Source organism: Loxodonta africana, chromosome 11 (assembly GCF_030014295.1).
Source record: "Loxodonta africana isolate mLoxAfr1 chromosome 11, mLoxAfr1.hap2, whole genome shotgun sequence".
Lineage (NCBI taxonomy): Eukaryota > Metazoa > Chordata > Mammalia > Proboscidea > Elephantidae > Loxodonta > Loxodonta africana.
The window spans coordinates 25,299,713-25,324,969 of NC_087352.1; the positions used below are offsets into that span (position 1 = coordinate 25,299,713).

Below are 25,257 nucleotides of genomic sequence, written 5' to 3' on the forward strand. Positions count from 1 at the left end.
GAACTACTGACCTTTCAGTTAGCAGCCGAGTGCTTAACCATTGCACCACCAGTGCCCCTTAGAGAGACTATTAGTGATCTTTAAGAATATGCTCCTGTTACTTCTCCATTTCAATCCTTTTAGGGCATTGCCATTGCCTTTGGGATAATTTCTTAATTCCTTAGGATGATTTACAGGTTTCACATGAATTTACCATTTAAATAATTCTACCTCACTTCCTGCTCCTCCGCACAGTAATCATCCACTTTTTTTAGGTGCTTGAAAATGCCTCACCGTCTTTCAACTATAGACCTTTACACATATAACAAACCCTGATGTGTTCTCTCTTCACCTAACTCTCCCACATTTGTTTTTAGCATCCCAGGATAGATGCTTCTTTCTTTCCACTACTTTTTCAATAATCTGTCCCTCTAACCAGCCTCCATCGATCACCAAAATGTAACCAGTAGTCTCTCCTCTAAAGTCCCCTTAATCGCTACAGTTCCCCAGTGTAATATCCTTTTAAGTGAAAATTGCCTGTCTTAATCCCTCTCTGAAACTATAAACTCTAGTAGGACACCACTTTAGTCATCAAAACATAGCCAAGTGTGAGGCACACAGACGTCACTAAATTGATATTATCATTCCACTGCCTTCCCTAATTTTACTTCCTGCCCCCTTACCTTACTTTGGGAAAGAAAGTGCAATGACATCTCCATCCCTCACCACAAATTCATCTCTGATAGATGTCAGATCTTCAATTCTGTGTGCCTTGTTGCTGAAAGGAATGCTTTCAAACCACAAATAATCAGAAACCATTCCAAAAGTCACCTGTCAAGCCTTGCCAGGTTGTTCTAATCTTCTCAACCTTAGAAGCAGTGGCTGTGTTTGCTGGTACTGAGAGGGGAACTCTTGTAATAAAACAAGATCAGGGTGAAAAGGATACAGAGATTGAGACAGAGCAACTCTCTACTTCGGGTCCAGAGATCACAGCTGTAAATATAGGATGGCTTACTTCGCTTGAATAATTATTAGCTAACAGAGAACTTTCTGGGGCCCATGGGTGTACTTGCAAGGGAGAAGGGACCTAGAAAATCAATAAACAAGCAGAAGAACAAAGAAATGTTGACAACCTTTCAAATCAAAGGGAATTTAGAAATCATGAATGTTCTCTTGATGCTGTAGTTCTGTCCTGTAGTTTTCCCCATTTTAGCAACTTTTTCCAAGGGGACACAGGTAGTAATTGACCCAGTTTTGAATCAGTCCCATCCTACAGTATGTCTAAAGCCCGTGAAACACTGTGACTCTACTAATAGGAATACATTAGATTGATATAATATTTGATGTGAAAAAAATGGATAAGTTGTGTTGATGCATCACTCCAGCAGTATTTTTAATGTTCATGAGTTGATGAAATACACAAAATTTTAACATACCTCTAAAGTGAAGTAGGTATCCCTGAGTAGTACAGTGGTTAAAGCTATCAACTGCTAACCTGAAAGTTCGACAATTTGAAACCACCAGTGGCCCCGAGGGAGAAAGATGTGGCAGTATGCTTCCAAAGAGATTTACAGCATTGGAAGCTTGGGGTGGTTATGAGTCAGAATGGACTCAAAGGCAGTGGGTTTGGGTTTTTTCGTTTTTCTTTTTGGGTGGAGCAAATGATTACTGACAACAACAAAATGAAGTGTATTGCTGTTAATTTACTTGTATAATGTTTGTCTTGGCAGGGATTTTCAAGTTCTTGGGTGGTGAGGATTACGTGGGTCAAAAAAGTTCACTTAAGCCTAAATGACACTGCAGGTTGCAGATGCAATGTTTTTATGTAATTGTTTCTGTATCAGAAGAAGTTAAAAATTGTGCAGGCCAATAGCTAAGTCCAGAAATTTAAATATGACACTTTTTCCATAATTTCTCTGAGGTTTAAAATAGGGATTATTTTGTGTTTGTATGAATATTAACATTGAAATACAATGTTGATGAAGATGAGGGAAATAACCATTTTTGTTATTATGTGTTCCTTTTTTGAGGTTTTTTTTTTTTTTTTGTATGAGTATAATAGGCTCCCTGGTATTGACAGTTGCCTCAAGTCAATTCCAACACATGGTGACCCCATGTGTGCAGAGTATAACTGTGCTCGCTGGGGTTTTCAAGGCTATGAACTTTCAGAAGCTGATTGCCAGGCCTGTCTCAAGAAGTGGTCCGGGTGGGTTTGAACCATTAACCTTTCAGTTAGTAGTCAATTGCTTAACTGTTTGTGCCACCAAAGGAGTCCACCTAGAGTGTAGGTACACTGGTTTGATGATCTGGGCCAAGTACCAAGCATAGCTGCTACAGAAATATGCTCTCTAAATTCAGAATAGTAATTAGTTATGGGAAATATAGACAAAACTGTGATTGGGGATGGTTACAGAAGAAGTGGCAACCATGCAGGAAACATTTCATGCATTAATCAATCTGTCACAAATAAACAAAGCATTTGATTTTATTTCTTAGCCTGGGTAAAATTTACGTGAGTTTTAAAATGTTATTTTCTGTATGTATTAAATATTGAGTAATTTTTTGAAGCTGACATGGCATAAATTTAATAAAGTACCTATTAGGTTTCAATTATCAAGTGTAATTGTACTGTTGGGCTAAAGTCCCCAGGATACAATGACAAATTTTCTGCTACATCTTAGTATGCCTGTGCATAAGGGCATGAAGGGAATCAGTATTCATCTCAGACTCAGAAATATTAGGTCACGATTCCCATGGGAAAAGCCCTTGAGGAAGCCCCGCCATCTTCTCTTTGTATATTTTATCAAAGGTTTCACTCTGGGCCACTGTGAAGTGATGTTTCCAGTCCCCAACGACTCCTATTAAATACAAAAAACAAGCACACATCAGCTCTTACAAATGGTATCTCAAGACCTCATTTGAACTTCTCCTGTAACTATCCTGCCCTTCTTTCATGACGTTGAACTGGGAATTGCAGGCAATGTGTCTCACTTATGTTGGACATGTCATCAGGAAAGACCAACCGCTAGAAAAGGTTTTCATGTTTGGTAAAATAGAGGGTCAGCAAAAACAAAGGAAAATCCCCGTGAGTTGTAGTGACTCATAGCTGCAACAACGGGCTCCAACTTAGCAAAGATCGTGAAGATGACACACGATGGGGCAATTTTTCATTGTGTTATACACAAGACCGCCATGAGTCGAAGCTGACCTGACAGCAACTAGCGACAACAACATAACAGAATGATTATAATTTCCTGTCAGGAACCAAATAACCATTGATTTTAACCTGAGACTTCTAGCTCCATAATCTATTTGAGCCTTAAGCTTGCTGTTTGTTAAATTGGTCTATTTCTAGTACATGCCTCATAGTAATATACTGAGGACTGAATAATAATGAAGCACATTGTATGATTGCAAGTATATGAGATATCTAGAATAGGAAAGTGTATAGAGAACAAAGTTTATTAGTGGGTAGCAGGGTTAGGAGGGAGGGAGGGGGAAAGGAAGACAATGATTAGGGGACACTGAGCATCTGTTAATGGTATTGGAAAAATTTGGGAATGGTTATTGTTGATGGTTGAACAATATGATGACTATGACTAATGTGAAGATTGTAGAAATAGCAAATGTTCTGTTTTTACCTATGTACTTGCACAATAGAAAAAGCAAAAGCAAACAAAGGCAACAATAACAACAATAATAACTTCAACTCAAGGCTTGTTGTTATTTTTGTTAGATGCCATACGGTTAGTTCTGACTCATAGAAACCTACTTTACCACAGAAGGAAACACTGCCCAGTCCTGTTCCATCCCTGCAATTGTTGCTATGCTTGAGCCCATTGTTGCAGCCACTGTGTCAATCCATCTCATTGAAGGTCTTCCTATTTTTCACTTATCCTCTACTTTAACAAGCATAATGTCCTTCTCCAGGGACTGTTGCCTCTTGATCACATGTCCAAACTACATGAGACAAAGTCTTTCCTTCCTACCTGTAATGTGCATCCTGTATGTCCTTCCAAGACAGTTTTTTTTTTTTTTTTTTGTTCTTCTGGCAGCCTATGATATATTCAGTATACTTCACCAACACCATAATTCAAAGGTATCAATTCTTCTTCGGTCTTCCTTATTCATTTTCCAGCTTTTGCATGCATATGAAGTGATGGAAAATACCATGGCTTGGATCAGACACACCTTTGTATTTGAAGTGACATCTTTGCTTCTTAACACTTTAAAGAGGTTTTTGCAGCAGATTTTCCCAGAGCAATACATTGTTTGATTTCCATTTGCATGGATTATGGATCCAAGGAAAGCGAAGTCCTTGACAACGTAAATCTTATTGCTTAAATGCTTATTGGTTCAGTTGTTAGGATTTTTGTTTTCTTTATGGTGAGGTGTACTCTATAAAGAAGGCTTTGATCTTCATCAGCAAGTGCTTCAAGTTATCTTTCTGAAACTCAAGGTACATCTATATAATGTAATACGTAATTTTTAATCTTCCTCCATCATCTCAATTCCATACACCCCACATTTCTCAAATACAAAGTTTTAAATTTACAGATAATTCAATTTCCTCAATACTTCACTTTCATTGGCACTCACCATCTATTGACCCTATTCCATTTTCACTTTCCCTTTCTTTCCTTGGAATTGAGTCAGAAGAAATTGTTTTTTTGTTTTTTCCTCCTCATGAAGTTATTTACTTCATCGTAGTTCTTAATTGCACTCAAGTCAATTCGGACTCATGGCGGCCCCATGTGTGCTGAGTAGAACTACTCCACAGCATTTTAAAGACTGTGACCGTTTGTAATCAGATTGCCAAGCTTGTCTCTCAAGGTGCTTCTCAGTGGGTTTAAACCACCAAACTTTTGGGTAGTATTTGAGTGCTTAACTGTTTGCACCATTCACTATCCATCTTGAAATAACATAATTAATGACTGTAATCACTCCCTTTCATTTTAAATTCTCTTGTGCCTTTCGCATACTGTAGAACTCGTCAGATTTTAAACCAACTCTAAACAAGACAGGAGCTAAAACAGACAACCTTGTTACCTTATTTCCCTTTAAAGATATGACCGCTTAAACCAAGTCATGCTGCCTGAAAATTCATTCCTTATTTTCATGCTTTACATTCAATACCTTGTATCTATCTTCTCTCTTAGCTGGTGACCTTGATTCACATTTAATTTACAAAATAGAAAAATAAGACACAATACTTAGGAAATGCTGAACTTTTGATAAGGGTAATGGAAATATTTGGGAATAGTTAATGGTGATGGTTATGCAATTTCCTGGTAGTACAACTGCTCATGTACTTCTACCTACGCCCTTTCCAGTTACTATGGATGAACTGTTCATGTTCCTATCTAAGCCAATTCTTCATCTTGGGTCTGCATCTTACTCTTCTCCCTTCCTCAGGATGTTGCTCCAACAATTACATACATTATCACCAGCATCATTTTACTTCTCTATAAAATCATTCTTGTTGTCATTAGATGCATTGAGTTATCTCTGACTCATAATGACTTTAAGTTTGACCGAAGGAAATGTTGCTCGGTGCTGCACCATCTTCACGATAGTTGGTATGTTTGAGTCCACTGTTGTAGCTATTGCATCCATCTATCTCATTGGGGAGTCTTCCTCTTTCTTGATAACCCTCTACTTTACCAAGCACGATGTCTTTTTCCAGTGATCCTTCCCTCCTGATGACATGTCCGAAGGACATGTCCATCCTTGCTTCTAAGGAACATTCTGGCTGTACTTCCTCCAAGACTGATTTCTTCATTATTCTGCATGTCCACGGTATATTCAATATTCTTTGCCAACTTCTTATGGTAGTAAAAAAATGCTGGAACTTCTCCCAATTTAAACAATGTTTCTCTGGGTCTTGCATACTCTTCAAGTAACTGCTCCATTTTTCTATTCTCCTTTCCAGAAAATATTCAAAGAAAAGTTCTCTATACTTTCTGTCTGTAGTTCTTTTGCTCAGAGTTTTTCCTTGAGCATATGCCAATTAAGCCTTTGTCCCCATCACTGAAATTGCTCTTGTCAATGTAACAAAGAATCCTCGTGACACTAAATTAAATGGTCAACTTTTGATTCTTGTTTAGGTTAAACCTTTAGCATGTTGTGTTACAAATGATTACTTCCTAACAATCCTTGAAATTCCCTCTTCATTTAGCCCTTATGGCATCATTATTTTTCACGTGGGTTATTCCAACAACGTTTTAACTGATTCTATTTCTTTGGAATTGTAATACAATGTGCTCTTAATGCCATGGATTAATTCTTTGGAAACTTAAGCCTAGGTACATCCTGGTTGCTCCAAATTTCCCAATGCCTTCTACCTTATGAGGAATAGAAGCCAAGATCCTTATAAGGGCTTACCAATTGTAACCCAACCCATAGCTATTTAGTAGACTTCAAATCATGGTGACTGCCTGTATTACAGAGTACAACTCTTCCGTAGGGTTTTCTTGGCTGTAATCTTTAGGGAAGCAGATCACCAGGCCTTTATTCCATGGCACTGTTAGTTTGGCTCTAACAGCCAAACTTTTCATTAGTAATTAAGTGCAAACTGTCTGCAACACTCATGGTTCTTTATAAGTGCCTGTTGTTAGGTGGTTTTCTTAGTTATCTAAAAAAAAAAAAAAAACCAAATCCATTGCTGTTGAGTCCATTCTGACTCATAGTGACCCTATAGGACAGAGTAGTACTGCCCCAAAGTGTTTCTAAGCAGTGGCTGGTGTGCTTGAACTAGTGAACTTTTGGTTAGCAGCCATATCTCTTAACCACTGTGCCACCAATGCTTCCTTAGTTCTCTAGTGCTGCTATAACAAATGCCACAAATGGATAGCCTTAACAAAGAGAAATTTATTGTCTCACAGCCCAAGAGGGTAGAGGTCCCAATTCAGGGTGCCAGCTCCAGGGAAGGCTTTCTCTCTCTTTTGGCTCTGGGGGAAGGTCATTGTTATCAATCTTCCCCTGGCCCTTCTTTCTTGCTAGTAATGAGGTCCCCTGTCTCCCTGCTCACTTCTGTCTTTTATATCTCAAAAGAGATGGATTTAAGAAAACCTAACCTTGTAGATTGAGTCCTGCCTTATTAACATAACTGTCACTAATCCCACCTCATTAACATTGTAGAGGTAGGATTTACAATACTTAGGAAAGTCACATTGGATGACAAAATGGTGGACAATCCCACAATATTGGGAATCATGGACTAGCCAAGTTGACACACAAATATTTGGGGACACAGTTCAATCCATAACAGAGCCACAGAGTGATTTTGACTCATAGGGACACATGTGACAGAATAGAACTGTTCCATAGGGTTTTCATGGCTGTGACCTTTTGGAATCATATAGACAAGCCTTCCTTCTCAGCCTTCTTTGGGTGGACTCAAACCACCAGTGTTTGGCTAGTAGTTGAGCCCTTAACCATTTGTGCCACCCAGGGACTCCTTGAAAATAGCTAGAAGCTAGATAATTACCCCAAGAGAGATATTATTCTTCAACTGGGCTTCCCTTTCATAAGTTTCTTTCTAAGTTTATAAATATCCCAACTCATTCCTTCAACTTTCAGAGTTCAGGTGACACATGATTTCAAAGATCCAAACACTTCCCTTGCCCAATGTGTTAGTGCATTTAAAGAAGTAAGGTTATCCCTTGTCCATTTCTTTCATGTTCTGTAGTCAGAAAACTCTCTCTTACCTTTTCTCATCAATTTTCCTTTGCTGTGATCCACGAAGCTATCTGGTGCTAGGGAAAAATTGCTCATTTTATTATTTTTCATGACCTCAAAGGATACGTTTTTGAGGACTGAGTCGAATTCTTCAGGGCCTAGCTTCTTGCCCAAGAACTGGCTGATCTTCTCTACACTGGCTCTTATGTCCTAGAATAAGAAACACAAGAGAGAGGACATGAAAGTACAGTATATGAGGAAGAAAGAAGACAAGCAAAGTCAGGGGGGAATAAAGATCAGTAGGAGGAAAAATGAGGAATGACAGGGAGAGAATGAGTTGATTGTACTCATCTGGAAAGTGATCAAAATTGGATAAAAAATAAATTGGATATTTGGAAGCAATGAAAAGGAGAAATGGAGATCACCAATATATAAAATATGCCACGATCCATATTTATCATCTGTATAACTGAGTCCAGGACACTTCAGAAATTGGATGAATGGACCTAGAATTTGCCAAGGTAATCTTCAGAAAGACCCCAGACACTGAGAGGTCCCTGGGTGGAGCAAACATGTTGAGATTGACCACAAATACGAAGGTTGGCAGTTGAAATCCACTCAGTGGCACTGTGGAAGAAAGGCCTGACAATCTGCATTGTAAATATTATGGGCAAGAAAATGATATGGAGCACAGTTTTACTCTGTAGTGCATGGGGTTGCCATGAATTGGAGTCAATTCGACAGTAGCATATTTTTTTAAACATTCATAGCTCCCAGGAAATGCAAATGTCATCAAGTCCTTTCTTGTTGATTACATGTCCAAAAAAAATGAAAATATTGAGGACTTTAAACAAGTAAGGCATGTCCTACATAAGTAGGAGGATGAAGATAAGGGGAAAATAACCCTATTTCATTTGGTCACTGGGATAACCCTGATTAAAAGGGTACTGGGGGTCATGTTAATGGGTAAACACAATGTAATCCATACATGTACCAATGGAATACTACTCGGGCATATGGAGAAATGAAGTCCTGATGCATGCCACAACATGGATGAGCCTTGCAAACCTTATGCTGAGTGAAATAAATCAGTTGCAAAAGGACTAATACTGTATGATCTCATGTATAAGAAATAAGGAAATATACAGAAGCCAAAGATTATTAGTGGTTAGAAGGAGTGGAATGGAGGGGAAAAGGGGGGATTAGCTTAAGGACATTGAATTTTTTAAAGGTGGTGAAATGATTTGGAAAAAGACAGTGACAAACATTGTACAACTTGAATGCCAACGATAATAATGAATTATACATGTAGGAATTATTAAATTGGTGAAGGTTTTGTTGTGTATATTTTCACCACAATAATAAAAAAAAATGGAGAAGGAAAAATAAAAGCACGGAAGGAAATTATGTTACTATGAACTGGTGTGAGAGAGAGTGAATTATTTGGTTACCTGATGCAGCTCCTCATATGATATTATCATAAAATTCTCTTTTCCTCTCATTTGCAGCCAGCCATTGATATGGTCAAACCATGATCCAAATGTCACTGAAAGAGAAGTGGGGAGAAAAGGTGGCTGTTTGGGTCACAGATGTGTGCTAAATTGTGTGTACATCTTGTACTTATTGTTTGCATGTCATAAGTATTTGGAGATTAAATGAGTGAAGTTATGGAAAGTCTTTTCCTTTTCCCCAATTTCATCAAAAATAGGTTTCTGCAATCACCATGTCTATGGCAAAACTCTTGACACCATATAACTATTTAAGAAGAGTTTCACATCTACATGAGTAAGAAATGATATTTGAGAATTTGGAGAGAATTGAATTACCAAAAGGAACCACTAAGCTTGATATCAATCTATTTTGGGGTCTTTTCTTGAGAATTCCCTACTCATCCATCCCCCGGCTGTGGTTGTTTCTGTTCTTCACTCCTCAAGCTGTTCCTATGCCTGTTACCCATCTCGGTTCATTGGTAGCACAATGTACGCACTTTTTTTCAATCTTTACTTTTAGCTCTACAATGAATTATAGAGGTCACTCTTAATAGCATGGCAATATTCTTTAATTTTTAAGCTGGATAATATTTCATTATATTGTTGGTGGAGAATTTGCATTTTTTTCTGAATTTTTCCATGTTATAAAGGAGGCTGCTTTGAATAATCTTGTACATCTATTTATCTATGTACTTGCATTTCTGCAAATGAACTTATCTCCACTGTAGAAATTGGAATTATGCATGTAATTGGAAATGCACATTTGTTATATTTTGAAAAATTATCTATAATGGCTTGTTCTAATTTTGTATTCCCACAACCAACATGTGAGCATACCTGTCTACCCACAGTTTCACCACCAGAATGTAGTTCAAAGGTTTTGGATACTAGCTGTGGCAGGTAGAATGACGGCCTCCTAAAGATGTTCATGTTGTAACCCACATTAAACAAGTAAGGCATGTCCTACATAAGTAGGAGAATGAAGATAAGATGGACATGTGAAAATGTTACCTTTCTTGACAATAAGGACTTTGTAGACATAATTAAGTTAAAGGTATTGAGACTGGGATATAATCTGGGCTATCTTTGTGGGCCCAATGTAATCACAACGGTCTTTGCAGGAGAGAGGAAGGAGTGTCAGAGTTAGAGAAGGACTCATATCTATGAAAGCAGAGTTTAAAGTGATGTGGCCACGAGCCAAGAAATGTGGGCATCCTCTGTTATTAAGTGCCACTGAATCACCTCTGACTCATAGAGAGCCCATAAAATAGAATTAAACTTTCCCAGTCCTGTGCCATCCTCACAATAGTAGGTATGTTTGAACGCATTGTTGCAGTCACCATGTTAATACAGCTTATGGAGGTTATCCCTCTACCAAGCATGATGTCCTTCTCTGAAAATGTGTCAAAAGTGGGCTAGACCAAGTCTAACCATCCTTGATTTTAAGGAGAATTCCAGCTGCTTTTCCTCCAAGACAGTCCATGATATATTCAATATTCTTCACCAACGCCAACGTTCAAATGCTTCAATTCTTATTCTGTCTTCCTCTTTCATTGTCCAGATTTCTTATGTATATGAGGTTTTTGAAAAACATAGCTTGGGTCAGGTGCACTCTTAGTCATTAAAGTGACATCTTTGCTTTCCAACCTTTTAAAGGGGTCTTTTTGTAGCAGTTTTACCCAAAGCAATGCATCATTTGATGTTTTGACTTCTCCTCCTATGGGCATTAATTGCTGATCCAAGTAAAATGAAATCCTTGACAACTTCAATATTTGTCCTGTTTATTATGATGTTGCTTATTTGTCCAGTTGTGAGAATTTTTGTTTTCTTTGTTGAGGTGTAATTCATACTGAAGGCTGTAGTATTTGAGGCTCACCAGTAAGTGCTTCAAGTCATCTTCACTTTCCGCAAGGAAGGTTGTGTTATCTGCATATCTCAGGTTGTTAATGAGTCTTCTTCCAATACTGATTCCTTGTTCATATAGTTCAGCCTCTAGAAGGTGAAAAAAAAGCCAAGAAACAGATTCTTCCTCAGAGTCTCCTGAAAAGAATGGAGCTCTGTCAACACCTTGATTTTAGCCCATAAGAACCATTGAGACTTCTGACCTCTGGAACTGTAAGATATAAATTTGTGCTGTTTTATATCGCTATATTTGTAGAAACTTGTTACAGCAGCAATAGAAAAGTAATAAGTATTCCATTTTATGCTCAACATTAGGAATGTTAATAAATTCTAAAATATTCTTTGTTTCTTGACTGAATGAGAGGAGCCTCTGAGCTTAAGGAAGATAGAATAAAAATATTGGGGTATTCAGGAATCTGATTTCTCATTGCTTGCTGAAAATGAAGACAACTTGAAGCACCTATTGATGAAAAGTCAGAGACTACAGCCGTAAGTATGGATTACACCTCTACATCAAGGAAACAAAAATCCTTGCAACTGGACCAATAAACCACATCATGATAAATGGAGATGAAATTGAAGTTGTCATGGATTTCATTCTACCTGGATAAAAAATCAACATCCATTAACAGTGGTCACAATATCAAACGATGTATTACATTGGGCAAATATGCTGTAAAAGACCTCTTTAATGTGTTAAAAAATAAAGGTGTCACTTTGATGACTAAGGTGACTCAAGTCATGGTATGTTCAATTGCCTCATATGTATGTGAGAGCTGGACAATGAAGTAGGAAGACTGAAAAAGAACTGACACATTGATATTTTGGTGTTGGTGAAGATTACCGAATATACCATGGACTTCCAGACGATTGAACAAATTTGTCTTGAAGGAAATACTGCCAGAATTCTCTTTACTAGCCATGATGGAGACTTCGGCTTCCTTATTTTTGATGTGTTATCAGGAAAGACCAATTGCTAGGAAAGTACACCATATTTGATAAAGTTTCCCAGCAAAATCAAGGAAAACACTCAGTGGAATGGATTGACATAAAATATGCAACAATGGGCTGAAACATATCAACAATCATGAAGATGGCACTGGATTGGGCAACATTTTGTTCTGTTATACATAAGGTCACCGTGAGCTGGAACCAACTAGCTGGCAACTATCAACAACAACAACCAAAAACTTGGTTTGGATGGCAATTTGGTTGTTTAAACCATGGAATTATAAGACCTGGAGGTGAGGGGCAGGAACTCCATCATTCCATCTAGATTCCGTAACTGAGTCAGACTCACCATTTCCCTGAAGAAACCATTCAAAGAATTGTTCAAACGTGTCTGGATTTCTTACATGTTTAATTGTTCTCCAGTAATAAAAACCAGAAGTAATAACATCTCTGGGATTTCTGTTGATATAAATAGCCTGAGATGGGAAAAAAAGATAATGAAAAATAAATGCATCCATTACCCTTTCTCATGAATTTTTTTGCAAATAGAGAAAAAGCCACCTTCCATCAAAGCGTTTGGCTGCAATTCTGTCTTCTTCCATTCATTTGCTTGAAAAAACACAAAGTGCCAGACGTTGTCTTAGACACTGGAGATGGACTGGTGAGCAGGACAGGGATTGTTTCTGTCTTCATGGATATGAGGATACATGGCAAGGAGATGTTCTGAAGTGTTTTAGAAGGAAAATTATGTCATTACATTCGGCGCCATTGTTTAAGCAGCCCGTGGAGGTGTGTGGAGTCTCTGGGTGGTACAGACAGGTAAGCCCTTGGCTGTTACCCAAAAGATTGGTGGTTTGAGCCCACCCAGAGGTGTCTCAGGAGGAAGACCTGGTGATCTACTTCCGAAAAATCAGCCATTGAATATCTGTGGAGTACAATTCTAATATGATACATATGGGATTGTCATGAGTTAGAATCAACTGGAATGAAACTGTTTTGTTTTCTTAATAGGAGATGTATCAGAAGATCTGAGTTTTGTTGGGACTCTGTTGTTGACATTCCAGGCATTTTATACTCCAGTTCTCAGTTTCTTTGCCTAGGAATCTCTACTAGATAATCATTTCCAAAGCACTAGTCAGACAGATATTCATGGTCAACAGTATATAGAGGTTTCATTATCAAATTCAAACAATGATCTAAAGTACTTTATTATGCTGCTGTAGATTATGAAACACCCAGAGAGAAAATAAGCTTCAGCGTTTCTCAAGATAAATTAAGCCAAGTGTTAGTTTTCTATCTATAAACAGGAAAATAGTTGCCTTTGAATAGACGCCCATTCATGGCATTCCCAAGTGTGTCAGAGTAGATCTGCCCTACACAGAGTTTTCAAGTCTGTGACCTTTCACAAGCAGATTACCAGGCCTTACTCTGAGGCACCTCTGGTGGAGGTTGAACCACCAACCTTTCAGTTAGTAGTTGAGCACCTAGCCAATTGTACTGCCCAGTGGTTCCTATCTTTATTATACAATACAATAAATATTTATTATGCTTACAATATATTTGTTGTTGTTAGGTGCCTGTCATGGATTGAATTGTGCCCCTCAAAAATAAATGCATCAATTTGGCTAGGCTATGATTCCCAGTATTGTGTGATTGTCCACCATTTTGTCAACTGATGTGATTTTCCTATGTGTTGTAAATCCTACTAGGCAGAAGTTATGTTAATGAGGCAGGACTCAATCTACAAGATAGGATTGTGTTTTGAGCTAATCTCTTTTGAAATATAAAAGAGAGAATCGAGTAGAGAGACAGGAGGACCTCACACCACCAAGAAAGCAGCACCAGGAGCAGAGTGTGTCTTTTGGACCTGGGGTTCATCTAGCTCCTAGACTAGGGGAAGATTGATAAGGAGGACCTTTCTCAGAGCTGACAGAGAAAGAAAGCCTTCCCCTGGAGCTGGCACCCTGAATTTGGACTTCTAGCCTACTGGACTCTGAGAAAATAAATTTCTCTTTGTTAAAGCCATCCACTTGTGGTATTTCTGTTATAGCAGCACTAGATAACTAAGACAGTGACCTTGAGCTGGTTCTGACTTATAGCGACCCCATGCACAACAGAACCAAAGCTGCCTGGTCCTGCACCATGCTCACAGTCCTTGCTATGTTTGAGCCGCTTGTTTCAGCCACTGTGTCAGTCTATTTCATTGAGGGACTTCCTCTTCTCACTGGCTTCTACTTTACCAAGTATGATGTCCTTCTCCTAGGACTGGTCCCTCCTGATAACATGTCCAAAGTACTTGAGAGGAAGTCTCAACATCCTTGCTTATCAGGAGCATCTGGCTGTACTTCCTCCAAGACAGACTTGTTCTTTCTTCTGGCAGTCCATGGTATATTCAATATTCTTTGCCAATGGCATAATTCAAATGTACTAGTTTTTCTTCCATCTTACTCTTTAATTGTCCAGCTTTTGCATGCATATAAAAACAAAACCAAACCCAGTGCCGTCGAGTGTATTCCGACTCATAGTGACCCTATAGGAGAGAGTAGAACTGCCCCGCAAAGTTTCCAAGGAGCGCCTCATGGATTTGAACTGCCGACCCTTTGGTTAGCAACCATAGCACTTAACCACCACGCCACCAGGGTTTCCTTGCATGTATATGAGGCAATTGAAAATACCATAGCTTGAGTTAGGTGCACCTTAGTCCTCAAAGTGACTTCTTTGCTTTTTAACACTTTCAAGAGGTCTTTTGCAGCACATTTACCCAATATAGTACACTGATTTCTTGACTGCTCCTTCCATGAATGTTGATTGTGGATCCAAAAAAAATGAAATCCTTGACAACTTTAATCTTTTCTTTGTTTATCATGATGTTACTTATTGGTCCAGTTGTGAGGATTTTTTTTTTTTTCATGTTGAAATGTAATCCACACGGAAGACTGTAGTCTTTGATGTTCTTTAGTAAATGCTTCAAGTCCTCTTCGCTTTCAGCAAGCAAGGTTGTATCATCTGCATAACACAGATTGTTGGTAAGTCGTCCTCCAATCGTGGTGCCACATTCCTCTTCCTGGATTTTTTGCCCAGCATACAGATTGAATACGTTTGGTGAAAGGATACAACATTGATGCACACCTTTCCTGACTTTAAACCATGCAGTATCCCCCTTTTCTGTTTAAACAACTGCCTTTTGATCTATATACAGATTCCTCATGTGCACAATTAAATATTCTGGGTTTCCCATTCTTTGAAATGTTATCCATAATTTGTTACGATTCACACAGTCGAATGCCTTTGCATAGTCAATAAAACACAGGTAAACATCTTTCCAATATTCTCTGTTTCATCCAGGATACATGTGACATTAGCAATAATATCCCTGGTTCCATGTCTTCTTCTGAAGCCAGCTTAAATTTCTGGCATTTCCCTGTCAATGTACTGCTGCAACCACTTTCGAATGATCTTCAGCAAGATTTTACTTGCCTGTGATATTAGTGATATTGGTCGATAATTTCTGCATTTGGTTGGATCACCTTTCTTTGGAGTGGGCATAAATATAGATCTCTTCCAGTCGGTTGTCCAGGCAGCTCTCTTCCAAATTTCTTGGCATAGATGAATGAGTACTTCCAGTGCTGCATCCATTTGTTGAAACATCTCAATTGTTATTTACGTCAATTCCTGGGGCCTTGTTTTTCACCAATGCCGTCAGTGCAGCTTGGACTTCTTTTTTCAGTACCATATGGTTCCTGATCACATGCTGTGTCCTGACAGGGCTGAATATCTCTAGGTTCAAGAGCAAGTTTCAGAGTCTCTTGTGACACCTATTTTGGTCTTTTCTTTCTTTCTTGTTTTAAGTGAGAGTTTACAAATCAAGTCAGTCTCTCATACAAAAATTAATATACTCCTTGCTATATACTCCTAGTTGCTCTCCCCCTAATGAGACAGCACACTCCTTCTCTCTACTGTCTATTTTCATGTCCATTTGGCCAGTTCCTGACCCCCTCTGCCCTCTCATCTTCCCTCCAGACAGGAGCTGCCCATGTAGTTTCATGTGTCTACTTGATCCAAGAAGCTTGCTCCTCACCGGTATAATTTTCTATCCCATAGTCCGGTCCAATCCCTGTCTGAAGAATTGGCTCTGGGAATGTTTCCTGTCTTGGGCTAACAGAAGGTCTGGGGACCATGACCTTCTAGTCTCAGTCAGACCATTAAGTCTGGTCTTTTTATGAGAATTTGAGGTCTGCATCCCACTGCTCTCCTGCTCTGTCAGGGGTTCTCTGTTGTGTCCCTTGTCAGGGTAGCCATCAGTTGTAGCAGGGCACCATCTAGTTCTTCTGGTTTCAGCCTGATGTAGTCTCTGGTTTATGTGGCCCTCTCTGTCTCTTGGGCTCATAACTACCTTGTGTCTTTGGTGTTCTTCATTCTCCTTTGCTCTAGGTGGGTTGAGACCAATTGATATATCTTAGATGGCCGCTTGCTAGCATTTAAGACCCCAGATGCCACTCTCCGAAGTGGGATGCAGAATGTTTTCTTAATAGATTTTATTATGCCAATTTACCTAGATGTCCCCTGAAACCATGGTCCCCAGACCCCTGCCCCTGCTACGCTGGCCTTCGAAGCATTCACTTTATTCAGGAAACTTCTTTGCTTTTGGTTTAGTCCAGTTATGCTGACCTCTCCTATCTTTCCTTTCACCTAAAATAGTTCTTGTCTACTATCTAATTCATCACATCTGTTTTTGAGATGGTCTTTAAATTCAAAGGGGATACTCAAGATTATACTTTGGCTCTTGTGGACTTCTTTTACTTTTCTTCAACTTGAATTTTTATATGAGCAATTGATGGTCTCTTTTGCAGTTGGCCCCTAAGCCTTGATCCGACTGATAATATTGAGTTTTTCCTCCACCGTGTCTTTCCCCAGATTTAGTTGATTTGATTCCTATGTTTTCCATCTGGTGAGGGCCACGTGTGTAGTTGCCATTTATGTTGTTGGAAAAGGTATTTGCAATGAACAATCCATTGGTCTTGCAAAATTCTATCATGCAATTTTCATCGTCAATTCTGTCGCCAAGGCCATATTTTCCAACCACCGACACTTCTTCTTTGTTTCCAACTTTAACATTACAATCAGCAGTAATTATCAATATATCTCGATTGCATATTTGAGCAATTTCAGACTCCAGAAGTTTGTAAAAATCTTCAGTTTCTTCATCTTTGGCATTAGTGGTTGTGTGTAAATTTGAATAATAGTCATATTAACTGGTCTTCCTTGTATGTGTATGAATATTATCCTATCACTGACAGTGTTGTGTTTCCGGATAGACCTTGATATTCTTTTTGAAGGTGAATGCAAGACCATACCGCTTCAATGTGTTATTTTTGACATTGAAGACTATATGATTTTTCCACTGAAAATGGCCAATACCACTGCATTTTAGCTACTTAACACCTAGAATATTGCCCTTCAAGCATTTTTTTCATTTTGGACAACTTCCAGTTTTCCTTGATTCATACTTTGTACATTCCGTGTTCCAATTACTAATGGATGTTTGCAGTTGTTTCTTCTCATTTTGAGTCTTGCCACATCAGCAAGTGAAGGTCCATAAAGCTTGACTCCACTCACGTCATCAAGGTTGACTCTACTTTGAGGAGGCAGCTCTTCCCCAGTTGTTTTTTCAGTGCCTTCCAACCTGAGGGGCTTATACTGTATGAGACAATGTTTCATTGCTATCCACAAAGTTTTCATTGGTCAATTTTTTTTTCATAAGTTGATCACCAGGTCCTTCTTTCTAGTCTGCCTTAATCTGGAAGCTCCACCGAAATCTGTCCACCACGGGTTACCCTGCTGGTATTTGAAATGCTGGTGGTACAGCTTTCAGCATCACAGCAACATGCAAGCCACCACAGTATGACAAACTGAAAGATAAGTGGTGGGCATACTTATATATCTGTATAAACTTGAGCACATCTATACTGTAATATATTTTTACATAGTACATATAATTATATATGGTACATATAATATTTGGCATATGTGCTATACATATTGTATTGTAACGTAATGAAGTAGGCACACAAATATATGGGATACTTTGTATACTGTTAAAAAAAAAGAGCCCTTTGCTGTCGAGTCGACTCTGACTCATAGCGACCCTACAGGACAGAGTAGAACTGCTCCAGAGGGTTTCCAAGGAATGGCTGGTAGATTCAAACTGCTGACCTTTCGATTAGCAGCCTAAGATTTTAACCACTGCACCACCAGGGCTCTATGTAAACTATAAAAAAACCCATTGCGTCGAGTCAATTCCAATTCTATAGGACACAGTAGAACTGCACCATAGGGTTTCGAAGGAGCAGCTGGTAGATTTGAAATGCCAACCTTTTGTTTCGCAAACTAGCTCTTAACCGCTGCACCAACAGGGCTCCATATATACTATAGGAATATATATTTATGTTGTACATATGAGTATATACTTATAGAGCATATATAAGATGTTTACACATATATAATACAAAACACATAAGATGTTTGAACACTTTAAATAACATAATGAATCTACTTATTAAAATTGCAGCAACCTTTTTGTCATAATGTAGATGTGGTTTTGCTATTGTGAGGATTGAATATGAGTGTGATTAGAAGTTGTTTGCAATGGGCATTGGAAATAAGTCAACACTCAGTCCTGAGTAAATGTTTGTGGAAAAGGTCAATGAGGGTACAGAGCATAAGGCAAGCAGAAGTGTCTCTTAGCTTACGTGCCTTATGTGCTCTGTTGAGAAGTTTTTGTTTTGTGGTTTTGTTTTTTTTTTCATATATTCAGGAGAAAGCGACATTTTCATGACTACTAACTTAAAGGTTGGTGGTTTGAACCCACCCAGCAGTGACACAGAAGAAAGGCCTGGCAATCTGATTCCGTAAAGATTACAGCCAAGAAAACTACATGGCACAGTTCTACTCTGTAACACATTGGGTCACCATGAGTTGGAATCAACTCAGTGACAACAAATTTGGTTTTTTTAATTTGGTCTTTGGCTACCTTTTTTTATCATTTATATTTTAATGATCACTATTTTTTAAGTCTCTATTACGCACCAAGTATTACTCATGCCATAACAGTGTAAAATGGTAAAATGTAACAAATTAAACATAGTCTCCATAGCCATGGAGATCACAGCCCAATAAACAAACCAGATAGTAAGCAAGGAGACGAGCAGAAATACCGCTATGCTAATTACACTAGTACCGTATAACACGTTGTAACACTAGGATATTTTGATAATCCTTCTGCTACCACATCACATTTGATGATTTGATGGGTTTTATGCAGTTTGGATAATGTGTTTGGTGTCATTTGACTTAAAGTATAATCTAAGAAGAGTGAAAATTCACGTTTTTAGCCCTGGGGACACTCAGTGTTAGAGCTTTACTTTAGAACTCCTGAAATTATTCAACAGAGCCAGGTGGAAAGACACGCCATGCATAGATTAAAGAAACCCAATTGGGTTTCTAATGTGAGTGCCAAACCCAAAATTCCTCTGAATTGTAGGTGTTGATGTATAATTCAGGAGCTTCTCCCATGGGGAGCTCACTGTAAATGTTTCAGAATGGGGTGAGGAAGGGATTTATTTAACTAACGAAGACTATTTTCTGGAGCAACTCCAAGGAGATTATGTAGTATATTATGATGTAGCTTGGACTACTGTTTTCTAATATGTTCATTCAAATGAATCACATTTTAACTCTTTTCAAAAAACTGTAGAAATCAGAGAGCCAGAGAAGTGTTCAATTGTGTTGTTGTCATTAGTAACTCACCTTGGCCTTGGAGTTGAAGAATGACTTGGGAAATAATTGAATGGGGAGGTGGGAGGTGAAGAGTCGTGGTCCTTTCTGATTCTTTAGACGTTCATACCCAGCTGTTGATTCTATCCATGGTGAACGGTCCCAGTTGGGAACAGATTGGACCCAACTGGAATCTCCTTTGGAGTGGATCATACTGATGATCTCTATCACCCAGTGGGTTCCTGGGCAAGGAAGGAAAATAGCAGTCACCTTCTTTGATCTGGGTAGTGACCATACCAGTACATATTAAAGGCACTTTGCTATTTTACCATGATGTCCGTGACCATAAATCCCATTGAGATTTTCATTCCTCCTCTTGCTTCTTTCCTTCGCAGTATAAGAATAATTCTTCATTCTTGAGACATCTGTTCTTTTGATCTCCGTGAGCAGGAAGTTCTTTTGACTTCCTAGTACTCTGGTTTCTACTGCTCAATCTACTTCCGACTTCCTCGTTGGATATTCAACATTTGACCCTTAACGATTCATTCAACCCCGTACATCCACCTTGCCTGTCTTGGGTTCCAGTAGGTAATGGGGAGAGAAAATTGTCAAGGAAGAACACTTCCTTGGATGTTCAAAATCCCATCAGTCATAAAAGCTCTACCATCTTTCATGCCAGTGTATCCCCACCCACCGAAGCCATCCCTACAAAGAGAGCAGGAAAGGAAAGTGGACTCACAGACATTCTCGGTTGCCTCTGCTCATAAATCTTTGCCTTGTATGACCACTTTTGAACTCTGTCCTGAAAGTTATTGCCTCACATGTTTTTACTAGTTTTGTAGTTTTCTATGGCACTTTCGGTTGTTGTTTTTAGCTGCTCTCGAGTCAGCCCCTGACTTATGAGAGCCCCATGCACAATGGAAGGAAGTGCCATCCCCAAGGCTGGTTGTGGAATGGATCATTGTGATTCATAGCATTTTCATTGTCTGATTTTCAGAAGTGTATCACCAGGCCTTTCTTCCTATCTGTCTTGCTCAGGAAGGCCCACTGAAATCTGTTTAGCATCACAGCAACACACAAACCTCCCCTGAAATACATATGGTGGCTGTGTGTGAAGTGCATTTTCCACGAATTGAACCCAGGTCTCCCACATGGAAGGCAAGAATGCTACACTCAACTACCATTGCCTCTAGAGAGGTCCTATTGTTTCTGTGTGCCATCAGGACAATTTTGACTTATAGTGACCTTGTAAAGCTGAGTAGAACTGTAATACGGTTTCCTAGGCTGTAATCTTCACAAGCGCAGACTGCCAGGTCTTTCTCCCGTGGAGCACTTGCAGTTTTGAACCACTGACGTTTCAGTTAGCAGCCGAGCACTTATCTGTTGCACTGCCAGGACTCCTTAGAGAGACTACTAGTGATCTATAAGAATATGCTTCTGTCACTTCTCCATTTCAGTCTTTTCAGTAGATTTCTGTTGCCTTTGGGATAATTTCCTAATTGCACAAACATCCATGTTTCTTCAGGTCTTTGAGAATGCTTCAGTATTTTTTAACTCTAGATCTTCACACATGTAACCAGCCCTGCCCTGTTTCCTCTTCACCTGACACTCTCACATTGATTTTTAGCATCTCAGAATAGATGCTTCTTTCTTTCCACTACTTCTTCAGTAATCTGTCTCTCTAATCAGCCCCCACGTGATCATCAAAATCTACACTAGTATTTTCTTCTTTAAAAAAAGGGCCCCTTAATCTCTACAATGCCTCAGTGGTCAATCTCTACAACGCCTCAGTGGTCACATCCCTTTAAATGATCGTTGTGTGCCTTAATCCCTCTCTCAGACTATAAAATTCAGTAGGACACCAGTCTAGTTGCCAAAACATAGGCAAGTGTGAGGCACAGAGAAGCCACTCAATTGATAATCTCATTCCACCAAAACAAACAAACAAAAACTCAAACCCAGTGCCAACAAGTCGATAGCGACTCATAGTGATGCTATAGGAGAGAGTATAACTGCCTGATGGGGTTTCCAGGGACCAGCTGGTGGAACTTCCAGCCTTTTGTTTAGCAGCTGAATGCTTAACCACTGCGCCACCAGGGCTTCCCTCATTCCACAGCCTTCCCGAATTTCAGATCCCGCCTCCTTACCTGACTTTGGGTAAGACAGTGTAATGACATCTTCATCCCTCACCACAAATTCATCTCTGACAGATCTCAGATTTTCAATTCTGTATTCCACTTGGGGGAAAGGAATGCCTTCAAACCACAAATAATCAGAAGCCATCCCAAAAGCCACCTATCAAGCTTCACCAGGTTGTTCCAGTCCCCTCAGCTTTAGAGGGAGTGTGTCTGTTTGCTGGTACTGAGAGAGGAAGTCTTAAAGCAAGACCAGCGTGCAAAGGATAGATGGATTGGGACAGATTACTTGGGGCCTAGAGGTCACAGCTGTAAATATAGGAGGGTGAATTTAGTTTGAATAATCATTAGCTAATAGAGAACTTTCTAGGGCACATGGGTGTACTTGCAGGGGAGAGTGGCCCTAGAAAGTTAATAAACAAGCAGAACAAAGAATTCTTAACAACCTTTCAAATTAAAGGGGATTTAGAAATCACGACTGTTCTCTTTCATTTATTTATTTTTTTATTGTACTTCAGATGAAGGTGTACAGAACAGTATAGCTTCTCATTAAACAGTTAGTACACATATTGTTTTATGACATTGGTTAACAATCCCCTGACATGTCAACACTCTCATTTCCCTATTACCAGCTTTCCTTTCACCTCTGGCCTTCTAGCCCTTGCCCTTGGGCTGGCGTGCCCTCTTAGTCTCATTTTGTTTTATGGGCCTGTCTAATCTTTGGGTGAACGGTGAACCTCAGGAGTGACTTCATAACTGAGCTAAAGGGTGACTGGGGGGCCATAATCGAGATTTCTTCTGTCTCTGTCAGGCCAGTAAGTCTGGTCTTTTTTTGTGAGTTAGAATTTTGTTCTACATTTTTCTCCAGCTCTGTCCAGAACCCTCTATTGTGATCCCTGTCAGAGCAGTCAGTGGTGATAGCTGGGCACCATCTAGTTGTACTGGATTCAGCCTGGTGGAGGCCATGGTAGTTGTGGTCCACTAGTACTTTGGACCAATCTTTCCCTTGTATCTTTGTTGTCGTTGTTTGGTGCCGTTGAGTTGGTTCTGGCTCATAGCGACCCTATGTAAAAAGAAAAAAAAAAAAATTTTTTTTTTTTTTTCCTATGTACCACGGAATAAAACACTGCCTGGTCCTGCGCCACCCTCAACAATCGTTATGCTTGAGCCCATTGTTGCAGCCACTGTGTCAATCCACCTCACTGAGGGTCTTCCTCTCTTCCGCTCACCCTGTACTTTACCAAGCATAATGTCCTTCTCCAGGGACTGATCCCTCCTGACAACATGTCCAAGGTATGTAAGACACAGTCTCGCCATCCTTTCTTTTAAGGAGCATTCTCACCATACTTCTTCCAAGACAGATTGGTTTGTTCTTTTGGCAGTCCATGGTATATTCAATACTCTTCGCCAGCACTCGAAGGCATCAGTTCTTCTTCAGTCTTATTTATTGTCCAGCTTTCACATGCATATGATGCGATTGAAAATACCATGGCTTGGGTCAGGCACACCCTAGTCTTCAAGGTGACGTCTTGGCTTTTCAACACTTTAGAGAGGTTTTTGGCAGCAGATTTGCCCAATGCAATGTGTCCTTTGATTTCTTGACTGCTGCTTCCGTGGATGTTGATTGTGAGTTCAAGTAAAATGAGATCCTTGACAACTTCAATTTTTTTCTGTTTATCATGATGTTGCTTATTGGTCCAGTTGTGAGGATTTTTGTTTTCTTTATGTAGAAGTGTAATCCATACTGAAGGCTGTGGTCTTTGATCTTCATTAGTAAGTGCTTCAAGTGCTCTTCACTTTCAGCAAACAAGGTTGTGTCATCTGCATAACGCAGGTTGTTAACGAGTCTTCCTTCAATCCTGATGCCCCATTCTTCTTCACATAGTCAAGCTTCTCGGATTATTTGCTCGGCATACAGATTGAATAGGTATAGTGAAAAGATACAACCCTGATGCACACCTTTCCTGACTTTAAACCACTCAGTATCCCCTTGTTCTGTCTGTGTCTTTAGTTTTCTTCATTCTCCCTTGTTCCTGCAGGGGTGAGACCAGTGGAGTATCTTAGATGGCCGCTCACAGGCTTTTAAGACCCCAGGTGCTACTCATCAAAGTAGAATGTAGAACATTTTCTTTATAAACTATGTTATTCCATTTGAGCTAGGTGTGCCTGAGACCACAGCCCCTACAGCCCTAAGCCCAGTAATTTAGTCCCTCAGGGAGTGTGGGTTTGTCTATGGAGCATTCATGACCTTGCCTTGTACAAGTTGTGCTGTTTTCCCCAGAATTGTGTACTGTCTTACCCTTCACCAATGTTACCGCTTATCCTGTCTATTTAAAGTTTTTCCATCCCCATTCATCCCCTCCCTTGTAGCCATCAAAGATTGTTTCTTTTTGTGTGTAAAACTTTTCACAAGTTTTTATAGTGCTGGTCTCATACGATATTTGTCCTTTTGTGATTGACTTATTACACTTAGCTAATGCCGTCCAGATTCATCTATGTTGTGAGATTCTTTGCAGATTCATGATGGTTCTTTATCTTTGCCTAGTACTCCATTGTGTGTATGTACTACAGTTTGTTTATCCATTCGTCTCTTGATGGGCATCTAGATTGTTTCTATCTTTTTGCTATTGTGAATAATGCTGCAATGAACATGGGTGTGCATATATCTTTTCGTGTGACAGTTCTTAACTCTCTAGGATATATTCCTAGGAGTGGGATCGCTAGAGCAAATGGTATTTTTATTTCTAGCTTTCTAAGGAAGAGCTGTATCATTTTCCAAAATGGTTGTACCATTTTGCATTCCTGCCAGCAGTGCGTAAGACTTTTAATCTCCCCGTTCTCTCCCCAATATTCGTAATTAACTGTTTTTGATTTGTGCCAGTAATGTCAGGGTGAGACGGTATCTCATTGTGGTTTTGATTTGCATTTCTCTAATGGCTAGTGATCATGAGCATTTCTTCATGTGTCTGTTAGCCACCTGAATATCTTCTTTGTTATAGTGTGTGCTCATATCCTTTTCCCATTTTTTAATTGGATTGTCTTTTTGTTGTAGAGGTGTTGGGTTTTCCTATAGATTTTAGAAATTAGACTTTTGTGGGATATATCATAGCCAGTTTTTCCCCCCAAGTCTCTAGGTTCTTTTTTTACTCTTTTGGTGAAGTTTTTTGATGAGCATAAGTGTTTAATTTTTAGAAAATCCAAGTTATTTAGCTTATCTATTGTTAGTTACGGTTTGTATCCTATTTATGTCGTGTATTAGGGCCTCTAGCATCGCTCTTATTTTTTTTCTATTATCTTTATAGTTTTTGGTTTTATATTTGAGTTTTTCATCCATTTTGAGTTAGTTT

General features: G+C 39.2%; 1 protein-coding gene across 1 annotated transcript; it reads right to left on the minus strand.

Annotated features, from left to right (window-relative positions):
• Window positions 1-2,402: 2,402 nt before the first annotated feature.
• LOC100654856 (sulfotransferase 2A1-like) lies at window positions 2,403-22,137 on the minus strand. The gene is made up of 6 exons (XM_003406635.3): window positions 21,923-22,137; window positions 19,809-20,017; window positions 12,352-12,478; window positions 9,111-9,205; window positions 7,689-7,869; window positions 2,403-2,837 (listed from the first exon to the last, which is right to left on the minus strand). The coding sequence occupies exons 1-6, from the start codon at window positions 22,056-22,058 to the stop codon at window positions 2,722-2,724; spliced, it is 864 nt and encodes a 287-aa protein (XP_003406683.1). The 5' UTR covers window positions 22,059-22,137; the 3' UTR covers window positions 2,403-2,721.
• Window positions 22,138-25,257: the final 3,120 nt, after the last annotated feature.